General features: G+C 38.0%; 1 protein-coding gene across 1 annotated transcript in view; it reads right to left on the bottom strand.

Annotated features, from left to right (window-relative positions):
* Positions 1–9,640, bottom strand: part of LOC138036937 (5'-3' DNA helicase ZGRF1-like) — a gene marked incomplete at its 3' end in the record, with an annotated part of 19,679 nt that extends 10,039 nt beyond the window's left edge. The window contains exons 1-7 of the mRNA XM_068882965.1: positions 9,521–9,640; positions 7,478–7,522; positions 6,446–6,475; positions 4,347–4,406; positions 3,765–3,935; positions 1,323–1,388; positions 1–232 (exon numbers count right to left, since the gene is read on the bottom strand). The exon at positions 1–232 is cut by the window's left edge and continues 944 nt beyond it. Of these exons, the coding sequence (XP_068739066.1) occupies positions 1–232; positions 1,323–1,388; positions 3,765–3,935; positions 4,347–4,406; positions 6,446–6,475; positions 7,478–7,522; positions 9,521–9,529 (613 nt within the window). The remainder of the gene's footprint in view (positions 233–1,322; positions 1,389–3,764; positions 3,936–4,346; positions 4,407–6,445; positions 6,476–7,477; positions 7,523–9,520) is intronic.
* Positions 9,641–12,500: the final 2,860 nt, after the last annotated feature.

Here is a 12,500-nt window from a genome sequence, read left to right as displayed (position 1 = left end):
GGAGATGATTCTCCTTTCCTTCTGCTGATGAGGGAACAGGTGAACTAAATAGCACTTTTTGGTGCTGCTGTTTGTGTCCTATCAAGCCAAACGGCTCTTTAGATTGACTCAGATTACTTTTTTTAATGCATTTGTCTTCTCCTGTAAGAGCAGTATACATATCGAAAAAGTCATTCTTATGTAGGCCTCTGTTTGCTGCAGAAGGCTGCAGAATGCTGCTCTCTTGTTTTGGCTGCAAAAAACAAGGAAACAGGAGTGCTTTATTATTGTTACGTATCATGTCTCATTCAAATTCTACAATCCCCATGGCAATCCCATACCTCAACCCTTGAGTATTGGCCATATTTCTGAAACATGTGAAATGAGAAAGTCAGAGCTTCCTTACATTATGAATAATTTCGATTGTAGGGTTGCTGACCAGGCCAGAGGTCAAGATATTGTTCACATTGTTTTAAGTGTTTTTATGAGCTTTATTGTAAATTGAGGTCCACAAGGAGTTGGGCAAATATCCAGCCATTATAGCCAAAGTAAAGTCAGTCAATAATTTACCAGGATTTTTTATTTTGTAAAAATTAAACAGATATATATTTTTTGTAACACAAAACGTATAGTCATACATGTGAGCAAGTTGCCTGCTGGGGCAGCTACATGTAACTGCACCACAGGATTATATCCATTACACAAACTTGCAGAACCAGCCATATAAAAAAGTCTGGGAGTTTGCATACAACTGTAAATTATCACAGTGTGTGAAAATCTGAAGAATGGCAATCCACAGATATAGGTTACTTTTAGAAGTCACAAAAGTTTGAGACCAACACAAATTTGGTTGCCAAAGAATCCCACTTACGTCCAGGTTTGACCCTAATTAGCCCAATTTTGACATCCAACACAAAGTGTCCCTTAAAGTCTAAGCATTTGTTACCTATTTTCAACAATAAGGTAAGGATAAAGGTTAGCGTTATTTTTAGCTTTGGGTAAATGCAGCAGTTAATCTTTACTTAAAGAGCAGCATTTGGGAGACACTTTGTGATGTAAATTGTCTGCATTCTGAGACACGAGTGATGTTGAAGTTGGCGAGAAAAGCAAGGGGACACTTCGTGATGCTTATTGAAATCCGCATGCATCTATTAGGGTCAAACCTGGGCATAATTATCCCAAGAATCCTTGGATATAGTTTGATTTTCAAGCAGACCTTGAATAAAAAAAATTATTTCAGGGTCTAACGAAAAGCATTGGCCAAAAAACTATTAAGCATTTCGCATTCTGTTATATCCCTATCGTCAACGTTAACTTGCAGGAGACCAGAAAATTACTGTTACCTTCTTAGCTTGTGGCTCAAGGCCTTGACTCAATGCAGGCCTTCTGTGCTTGATCAACCTTGTTGGCTGAAAATGTGAAACAGTTGGCATTTCATGTCATTTACACATACATGTATTTACATTATTACATTAGAATGGACTCATCCCACAATTTGAATTTTTGGGAATGGCCGTGACTGTATACAGTAGGCTGTGTTATTAACCCATTGATTCTTAGGAGGGGGACTTAATATTCTGTCTAACCCCAGACAATTTTACTCATCAATGGGGGCAGTCCAGTGTAGTTCAGGTGTCAATGGGTTAAATATAGCTCTACCCTTGAGCACTTGGTATGTGTAATTCCTGGTTTAATGACGAGAAACCAAATGCAGGCCATCAGGAGATGAAAGTCAATGCCTTCTTATCAACACTAACTGCAAAATAACATTGCAGCTGAACAGTGATAGCCTAGCTGTTCCAGACTCCCAGATGATAGGGAAAGAAAAAAAAAAGCATGCCGAACATGAGTGGGGGCTTGGGTGGAGGCGCTTCCCTTCGACCCAAGCCCCCACTCGCTTTTCCCACACAGTTTTTTTCTATCTGGGAGCCTGGAACAGGCTAAACAATGATGGATATGACACTGGATCTGGTGGAATGAAACATTGTCTCTGACAACACAGGGAGTAAAAACCAAAGCAAAGCAAGGATACAGAGCTGCGAACCACACGAAACAGTCAGAGAATATCCTTTGTTAAGCCGCTTGCTAGGCTTGAGGTAAAAACACAAAAACATATGCAAAAGGCAAACTGCCTCTTTCACTGAATGACAAGTTTTTTCATGGAAATCCTTGACAATGAGGCAACCAGGCCCGGGTTGCTCGAAGCATGATTAGCGCTAACCAGCGTTAAATGCCATGGAAAGCTATAGGTTTTGATGCCTCTTAATGCACGGTTAGCACCAACCAGGCTTAATTCGAGCAACCAGCCCCAGTCTGGTACAATTATCTGTTAACAAAATTGTGTGCATACAAGGTTGAATTCTAGAATACTGAATTTAAGTAATGTTTAAAAAACAAGCAGCAGTGTTTTATCGGGGTTTAAAAACACAAGGTATAGCCAAGTGTTTTTAGACCCAATAAGACATGTGCTATGAGTTTTTTGAACGGCTTAAAAAACATTTCACAAAGAGTGTGTCCCTCTGGACTCAAAACAATGGTTCAAATCGTGAGAGGTGAATATTAGCATACAAGAAAAACAAGCTACTGATATATATGCCTTATTAGTATAAATACACAGGTGATTATACAAAATCGTGTGCTCTCATTGGCTCGCTATCTCGGATTATCACCCGATTAACACCTTGACGGACAAAATGGCTGCCAGTAGTCGTTTTGCCATTGTAAGTGAGGATGATTTTCGTGTTGAAATGTTTTTTTTTTCTCTTTTTTGAAATAATCACCTGTGTATTTATACTAAAACAATTATTCGCCTCAGGCTCAGTGATTATCGGTGAATATTCACCGATAATCACTTCGCCTTCGGCGAATAATTGTTAATTAGCAAGGCTGTTGCCAAACAGGAGCCCGGTAGCCTGGGGCTCCCAAAGAATAGCTCTGGGCGCCTTAATTTTTCACAGCAACACCTTTCACTTCATGTGTGGGGCTCCTAAGTTCTCAGCGTTTAGCTCTGAGGGCCCCTTTAAAATTTTCTTAGGCAGCAGCCTTGAATTAGTATTCTTTATATAAAGAATACTAACAAGGAGTGTTTTATCAGCCGAGGATATAAAGCTCATACACGTGACATTTTATCAGTGTTTTGATAGGCTGTTAGGCTCATGAATTATTAATGAGTTTTTAACTATCTAGAGTGACTAGAGCAGGATTTATAAAACTAAGGACAATTGTATGCATTAGTCTGCTAAACAGTGGGCTCAAGACAAGTTTGTTAGTTGATCTACTCACTGACAGTATAATTATGATAACTACATTGATAGCCTGTCCATCTTTCTATCTTTGTTTTCCAACAACATGCTGAGGTTGTTCAGTGTGATATTAATTAACTTATTCACTGCTGAGAGTGAGACTTATACACTTTAATCTGGCTGTTACGCTAACCGATTTGACTTGCTGATTGTGATGTGCTCTAGGTGTGAATGGGTTCAAAAGCATCATTCTCAATGAAAAAGCTCCATGTCAGGCAACTCGAGAAAAAAAAATTAATTCAGCTAATCCTAGCTGAATTCCAACTGTGACATCAACCTACTGTACACAAAAAATGTTACACAACTGTACATGGACTTCTTTATAATCAAATAGGAAGCAATTCCTCTAAAACTTTTTTCTTCATTGTACCAGCTTCATGGGTATACCCAGGTACAACTTGTACATGTGTATAATAATATAACAATTAAAAAAACATACAAGTAGTAATGCAGAATATATACCAAAAATGAACCCACAAATACCTGTCTTTTCTTAAAAGGCTGATGAACAATACTAGTAGACCCTTTGAGTAGTGTTTTCGTCCGCTCTGCACTTACTGGCCCTGCCTGGGTGTGATCAGATGAGGGCTGATGAAGCTTTTCCTCTATAGTGATCAAGTAACGATCACTCTCCATCTCTTCACCTGGAGCTACCTGTCAATGGAGAAACATAGCTAGAGAACTAAAAATGTGGCAAATTTGCACAGTCATCTTCATTAAGTTTACTTCATCTGTTAGACGAAATTGAAGAACCAGGAAGAGAAAACAAAAATGCATGTTTAAGCACACTCTACTAGTTTCTATAATGGCTGTTTGCTCTGCATTAGTGATGTAGTCAGGGAGTATAATATTTTGATGCTAAGCCAATCAGAAAATTGCTTGTTCTACTAGTGATTTTGTAAGTACATGTACATATAAGTATCTGCAATTATACACATAAAAGGAAAAAAAAACACAAAAGACAACTAAAAAAACAACCCATATATATGCTTTCACAAAAAGTTTATCCAAGGAAAATAAATATGAATTGATATGAAATGGAAAGTAATAACAGCAGAAACTGACCTGGTCTTTCTGTATAAAGAGAGAATCCAGAGTCTTACTTTCCTCATCACAAAGTATTGCCTGAACAGAAACCAGGTTTAAAACTCTTAGAGGGAAAAATAATACACCAACACCCTTTGATACAGTAATTATTTAAAATATATATAATATGTAATCTAACGAAGTGCCAGAGTGATGTCCTCATCGACTGTAAGAGTCCTCAATAGTTAAACTAAAGCAGAATACAAGTGGACAGATGTAGCTGGATTAAGTGGTAAGTGGTCTTGAACACTTAATTATTGCAATAAATTTATAGCCACTGCAATATTAAAATAGCAATAAATTTTCAAGACCACTTATTCAGCTACATGTATATTGTCCACTTGTAAAATATGTAACATATAATTATATATATATTTCACAGCAATCTTGAACGTCTGTTGAGTGCTCAATAGTCAAAAAACTAGAGCGTGAATATAAAGAATATAAAGAAAGTAATTGAATCAACAAATGATCTGACTAGCCATCTTATTACTAACTAGTTTCGTACCGCACAAACTGAGTGCCACACAGTTCGTGCGGTACAAAACTAGTTAGTAATAAGATGGCTAGTCACATCATTTGTTGATTCGATTACTTTCTTTATAATATATTATTATGTACTTTAACTTCTATTTCATTTTTTAACAACTTTAATTAATCATATGAAATTTAATTGACAAGGAAAATTGTCTTCCATTAGACAGACTGAAATCTGTATGTCTCGTGAACTCTCTGGAAGGAACAGGTTAAAGGGGACCAAGACATTGTTAAAGGGGACATAACTTTTTAGTGGACCCAAATGTTGCTAAAGTGTTTAAATAGGTGCATAACTTTGACTTTCTGAATCCAATTTCTTTTTAAAGGTAAATTCCCTTCAAGCTGGTGAATTAAGAATTTTTGAAAAACCATAATTGAAGACTTAAAAATTAGACATTTACCTTATGCTAGACTAGTATTTTTCCTAAATACATTTTAAACATACAATTCAATTTAAATACGTTGCAGTTTTTTTTCCTGGTTTAATTTTTTTTAAACCACAAAGTTCAAAATTTTTGAACCAGTTTAAAAGTTTTTAAACTGGTTTATTTTTGTCAACTGTTTAAAAAGGGATTTTCCCTTTTAGGGGCAAACCGGTAGTTACAAAAACCGCAGCTTGGTTTTTCGAGGTCTCACAAACAATGGGACCTTCCTTTTCTACGTTTGACTTCTCTTACCCCTCCCTGATCACCCTACTGCCTCTATCCTACCCCACCCTTCCTTCACAGATCCCTAAAGGTCCATTTAAACAGTTTCAACACTGATTTGACGAACATTCGTTCAACAAAAGTTGAATGGATGTTGGACAAATGTTGGACGCAAAAACAATTATATGTGTGGAGGCCACGCAAACACTTCCAACATTGCGCCAACAAAAGAACCAACACTTTTGCGAAATCTGATTGATTTGATTGGAACTAAGAACAAGAAACTGGTCTCTCTCATTCAGATAAAGTACGCCATATTGACTTTTGTGGCCTGTGTTTTGCATGCATGTGTTCTACATTATTATTATTGAACAGAATGTTCAAATCACTTCAACACCATTGAACATTTTCGAGAACAAAGGAAAAGTTGAAACGATAGTGAATGAATTTTAAACCGATTTAAGCTTGAATCAACACACTTTCAATAAGCAACATTTTATACGCTTTCAACAATGTTGGACAACCTGTTCAAACGCACCGATTATTTGGTTCAACAAAGTGTTGAATGCATGTTGAAAAGCAAATGTTGAAACTTTTTAAACAGGCCTGAACTCTGGATCTGCTTCCCACTCTCTTATCCCCTTGACCACACAAGCAACTCATGTGAATTCTCCGAACATCAGTGGCTTCATAGCTCAGTTGGTGAGAGCGTCACACCGGCACCACAAGGTCACGGCTTCAAATTCAGGCTTCTTTATGAAATTGCAAAAGTTGCTTTCATAACTGCGAGGATCATAGCCTCACTTGATTTCATTCTGCAGTTCAATACAAATGTACATGATTCATTTCACATGTCAGTTCATTCGCTGGACTCTGAAGAGGGAAACCATTTACCTTCGTTCCAGTGACCCTTAGAGTACCATCCTGCAAAAAATGCCAATTTTAGAGCTACTTGCTAAGGGAACTGAAAATATAGTTACGATCATGGACAAATCCCTTCGGGACACTCGCATTTATCTCACTCCAGTACAAATTTTTGGGACTTCGGGCACTTCCCCCCTTCCCCCTAATTAATGTTTGGCATAAACTGGTCCACTTTAAGTCCTGCATGCTGTTTTCACTTCATTTCCGCCAAGCAACATTAAATGGGGATGGAGGGGGGGGGGGGGGGGTAGGTTGCAAAAGATCCAGAATATGTGAAAAAGAGTGAGTTGAAAGGTAAAATGCTACAGTGTCGACCCCAAGAATTTGACCGCCCACAATTGTAGGCTGGGTCCTTTTTCCTGTTATCACTTTGTTCTAATGCTGACTATCACACATTGACCCATTGACTCCTAAGGTCCCTAGGATGCCCCCAGTTGACAAGTAAAATTGTCTGGCATTAGACAAAGTAAAATATGTTAAGTCTCACTTCCAGGTGTCAGTGGGTTGACGTAGGCGACATAATTTTTTACTGGTCAACCTATTGACTCCTCAGCCACCATAGGATGCCCCCAGTTCACAAGTAAAATCATCTCAATCAAAGGTCACCGGCATCCCACTTACTTTCTTGTCACAGGGTGCAAAGTTGTTCAAAGTGGGATTGACCTTTAATCAGGTTAAATACCATGGGTTTCACCTCAAATAACCCAGAATTGTCTCTTATCATTCTTTTTGAACAATTATACATGGAATGCAGTCTTTTCCTTGATTACTAGCAACTGTTTGTTGCATCATGTAGCAGCTTTCATGATGTATGTGGTTGACTTGACATACAAACTAAAAAACAAAGACTACATAATTTATTGAGCGAATGACTTTGACTTAAAAACAATAGAAGCTGCTTACAATACTAAACAATAGCAGGTTTTGAGAACTGATACATTACTGGGTTTGCTCCTACATGTTGTACATCTGTGTGCTTATGAATTGTACATTGTACAGTACCTGCCAGGTCTTTGCCTTTTTTGCCTTCTGGTGAGTGTATAGGACCTGAAAAAAAAAATTCTTTATTATAAATTCCTATGTAATGATAATTCAATAAGAATTATGAATGTTCACATAACTGACAATGCACTTTAAATGTCAGAGAGGAATTACCACAGTAATGTTGTGCCTCAGAGCGCAGGAAGACACATGTCCAAGGGTCTAATTTTAAAAATGTTTGGGGGAAGAATGCCCCCAGACCCCCGTTGGGGGTCAGCCCCACCAGGCCTTCCTTTACACAGGGTTCGTACACTTTTTCAGACCAAACATTGAAGGACTTTTCAAGGACTTTCAATCTCCAAACTTTGAAATTTCATTAGGACCTCTTTTTTGTTTACGTCGAAGAATTTACCCATGGAAATAGTCTGACAGTACAATTCTAGCTCATTTTCCATAACGTACATGCCACATGAAAATAATGCAAAGGAACGGGTAACCATTCTCGACCTCACAGCCTGTCGCGTTTGTATGACATGACTTGAGTGGCTGATTATTTTTATGAAGTTTTGAAAGATTAAAAAGGTGGGTCTGAAAAAATTCAAGGACTTTCAAGGACCAGGAATGAAGAGCAGAGATTTTCAAGCACTTTCAAGGCCTTGAAAATGTACTCTCAAAATTCAAGGGTTTTCAAGACGAGTACGAACCCTGTTTACATGGCGTTTGGCCATGTCTACATGTTATGAGTGAAATCTTGAGGGTAACCTGCTTCAAAACTCAATGACGGCCCTGCATGTGCAAGAACAATAGTCGGCACCATCCTTTAAAACATGAAGAAGCACTATATTAAAAGGCCTGGTGTCTCAGGCACATGCGAATGATTTGTCAGTCAACTGAGCACACGTACAGAGGAATAAAAAAGTGCAATAAAAGAGCCCCTAGAGGGAATGTGTTTGTAATATGTTACAGGATGTTATCTGTTGTTCTTTCTTTTAATCTCCGTCCCTTTTTCTTGTGCAGGAAATATCTTTGTGGAGTTCTGTCTCTTTGCCGCTGTTTGTTGGTTGCCATATTGGATGCTTGAATGACTTCGAAAAAAAGCTGAGCCTGAAGCGACCCCTCTTATAGTGTGTCTATGTTTATAGTACTGTAGGAGACTCTATCCAGTTTCAGCACTTTAAAAAAACTTAACTATTAGTCAGGATTGACTTTACAACACTGCATCACCAAGCAGCTATGTTAAGGTTTCATAGGAAGGATGTGTTCAATAGCATGACATAATAGGTTGCCATAGCAACAGACAATTTATCCAAACACACCCTATATTTTGTCTTTGAATTCTTATAAATGTATCCCAAAAACAATTAAAATATTTAAGGTGGCTCTGAATCCGCTCTTGATAATTTTTTTCCAACTTTGCATAGTTTCAGCATTAAGCCTGCTGATCACTTTCCAGAAATAAAAATAGGGGTCACTGATTTTGTTTTTGAGATATAAGTGCTTCCATACAAAATTTAGGGAGTTTTTAGATGGTTTTCCTGTTGCTATGGTGGCTTATTTTGCCATGAAATTCCAGTTATGTGAAAAGGTGTTGAGACGACAACAACAGTCTCATGAAGTTGTTGAAACTGGTTTGAGCCACCTAAAACAGGAACAAAAAACAATCTAGTAATGCCCTCTGAAAAACTTACAGTATGTCTATGTTTGATTCAGAGTGATACCCGGCCTCTTAACTTATTTGCATGACGGGCCCTAGTATCGTTTCAATCCTATCGTGCCTTCTTTGCTCTTCAAATGATGCCGCTTTGAAAAGACAAAAAGTGGCTGGTTCACCTGAAGGCGCTCCTTTTCTTTTAATAATGGTCTTTATTACCAACCACCGGTTACTCCGGTTTCCTCCCTCATCAAAATCGACTCTCAGGCAATTACATCCGGCTGCGGGCGGATACCCTCGATAGGGATAACCTCTGGTATCCTTCCCTTTCATTAAATTAAATGAATAAAGTTGGTATTATCATTATTAAATTGGTTCGCGAGAAACGCCCAAGAAAATAACGCAAAACTCACCGAATACATGACAAACTAGTTGTCCCACCTCAGTTCATAATATATTTCCAGCTAAATGTACATCATTCCATTTGCTTGTCAAAGTAGTGTTATAACATGCAACACAATGTGGGATCAAAAGTCATTTCAGATTGTAGTACACGGACAAGAGACCAATTGAATTTGCGCGGGTCGCATGGCCCAGTCCTTTTGCAACCATAACATAGCTACGAGGCTGTATGGGATTCAAGATGGCGCTGTGGGAGTACTTAACTTTTGGAAATACCGTTCTTGCGTTGGTTTTCTTGTTGATGTTGAATCAACTGATCGAGCTTTATCAGTTTAGATATATGCCACCGGGACCTCGTTTGACAAGTTTGCCTTTCATTGGAAATTTGCTGAGCTTTGATTCTGTTGCTCCTGGGAAGAGTTTTTTGGAGTCAACTTCCAGGTTATTAATCAGCTTGGTCGACTAATCTAGCTGGGTGGAGCTGGGCGGCTCTTTAGGTGTTTTTTAACTACCTCAGAACGTCACTTAGCATAGTGTCATTCCCAACCCTTCAGTTCTGTTTACAAGTGGATTTCGTACCTGGCAGTTTTTTCACAAAATCTTGGTTCTGTTGGTTCCACCAAACAAGACGAAATTCGAAAGCCTGAATTCGAGAATCAAGATGGCGGAAAGTTCGTCTGCCAAGGGAGTTGTGAGGTATTTATATCAACAGTATTTGATTATAACAAAAGACTATTCTGTCATTTCGAACAGTAGAGTTTATTGCGTTATTATCGGTTTTCTTAGAAACAATTGACTCTCGATTTCTGATTGATTTGAGAAGTTGATCGTGACTATGCATTGATTAAGGTGATTCCCTGGTTTTGCATTGTGGATTCCTACTGCGCACGATTTTTGCGTCATCAGCACGCGCACGACACCGCGGCAAAATGAGTGCGCAGGCTTGAGCCACGCGCGAATCGTTTCAACGCGCGAGGGACTGGTACCAATTAAATTTGCAATAGAAACAACAGCGCGGCAAAATGGCGGCAATTTAAATTCTCTGTGTTTGTTTTCATTTTGCGATGATAAGGACAAAACTACTTTGATAAGGTTTAAATTTTGAAGAGAGCTTCCTGAAAGACTAATCTCCCATGTGTCTTTTCAAACCAAAAAACTATACTTCAAACCAGGAGAATTTTACCTTGCATTCGAGCGATAGAGCAAAAGTACGAAGTTCGTAATTTTATTAGTCGCGATGGTCTCTGCGTTCGTAAACCTCTGGGGGAAAAACTGTGCACTGAGAAGGAAAACGCCGGCTAAACATCTTTGCAAGGGCAGAATGATAATTCCTTCTGCGAAGATGGCTTATGTTGCTCCTGTTCAATGAGGAAATCGTCTGTTTGTTTCATTGGAATCATTTGAAAGTGAGAAATAAGCTTAAGTTCTTTTCATGGCCGCATCCCACTCATTCGGCAACTTGGATAAGTCACTTACCTGCCCTCCATTCTCATATTTTACAACACTAGTTACTTTTACATGAGCGAGGCAATAAAATAAAGAAAATAAGTCTTAATGTTAAGAGAGGATCGCAAAAAAGTTTTGAAACTAAGTATAAATTTGACTCCAATGCTACTTGATGTTTCCCTTTTACTTGGAGTTTGGTAGTGGTCCATCGTTGAAAATATTTTTTCAGTATTTTTCCTGCAGCTGGCTGGTAACTGTAATTTTTTTATCCAGCTTTGTCGATCACCTTGTAGAGCCTTGCTGGGATGAGGGTGGGGAGACATGAGAATCATGATAATGAAACCATTCACCTGCATGTGTTTGGAAAATACTGATTTCACTTTTGCATGCATTGCACCAGCAAAAATCCAGCCTAAATTTTGTGTAAAGATACTGAGAGAGGAATGTAATCATACATCCAGCAAGACAAAAGGCATTCTGCTTCATACTCTAACATTTTATTGTGCACAACTGATCCAGTTTCACTACCCAATGATAGACCCACAATGGCTCTATCTGGACCCACAATGACTCTATCTGATTCCTTTTCAACAGCAACAACCACAGCAACTACTATGGTATGTGTTACCACAAAACACAATATACAGTAACTCAAATATCTCTCTAATTTTATTGTTGTAAGTACTGTATATTCATTATTAAGACTATTACAAGTAGGAGCATTCTCAGAAGTTAATATCCAAACCCATGCTCAGCAAGAGAAAGACTACAATAACATACAGCTGTATTAATGAAAGTAAGACAGTTTACTTGAATTAAAAAACCAAATTATATTTGCTTGTTCAAACATTGACTTAGAAGGTGTGGCAAGTAAATAATTATCGTCCCTTTTCTAGACAATTTTGAAGAGCTGTTTGGAAACCATCTTGTATTAATCACTGACGTGCTCACATCTGTGATGTTTAATTTGCAGTAATACTGTTGTCATCATGCAGGATCTCATGCAGGAAAAAATGAGAGATAAATAACAACCCTGGCTTTTTTCATCACAAAACCAATAAAATATTCAATGCTGAAATCCTCATCGCAATCTCTGAAAACAATCTGGAATGTTGCTTGCCATGCATGGTTTGACCAGATCAGCACACACACACGCCAGGAAGAGTTTTAGACTTAAGCACTGGAATAAGAATACATGACATGTTTAAGAAACAACAGGAAACTGATCAAAGTAAAGCAATAATATTATTATTTCTTGGTCATTTTCATGCACAGATGTCACTTAAGATACTTGAAAAAAACATGGAAATCTGTGCCCTATTTGTAAAGATCCCTTTATAAAAAAACTAAACAACTTAACTGACTCCCTTAATAAGAGGTTTTGTCTAACAATACAGGTAAAAACAGTTGCTCACATCTTGAAAGTAATGACAGTCAAAATGACAGCCAGCCAGATATCAACACTTTTCACAAGATTTCTTCAGGTCAGATGACTGGGACAATGAAATCAACAGAAATCTAGAGATCAATTAAATTTAATCATAC

This window comes from Montipora capricornis, unplaced genomic scaffold, assembly GCF_036669925.1.
Source record: "Montipora capricornis isolate CH-2021 unplaced genomic scaffold, ASM3666992v2 scaffold_79, whole genome shotgun sequence".
NCBI lineage: Eukaryota > Metazoa > Cnidaria > Anthozoa > Scleractinia > Acroporidae > Montipora > Montipora capricornis.
Note: the sequence above shows the minus strand (reverse complement) of the source record. Positions and strands in the feature narration are given on the sequence as shown.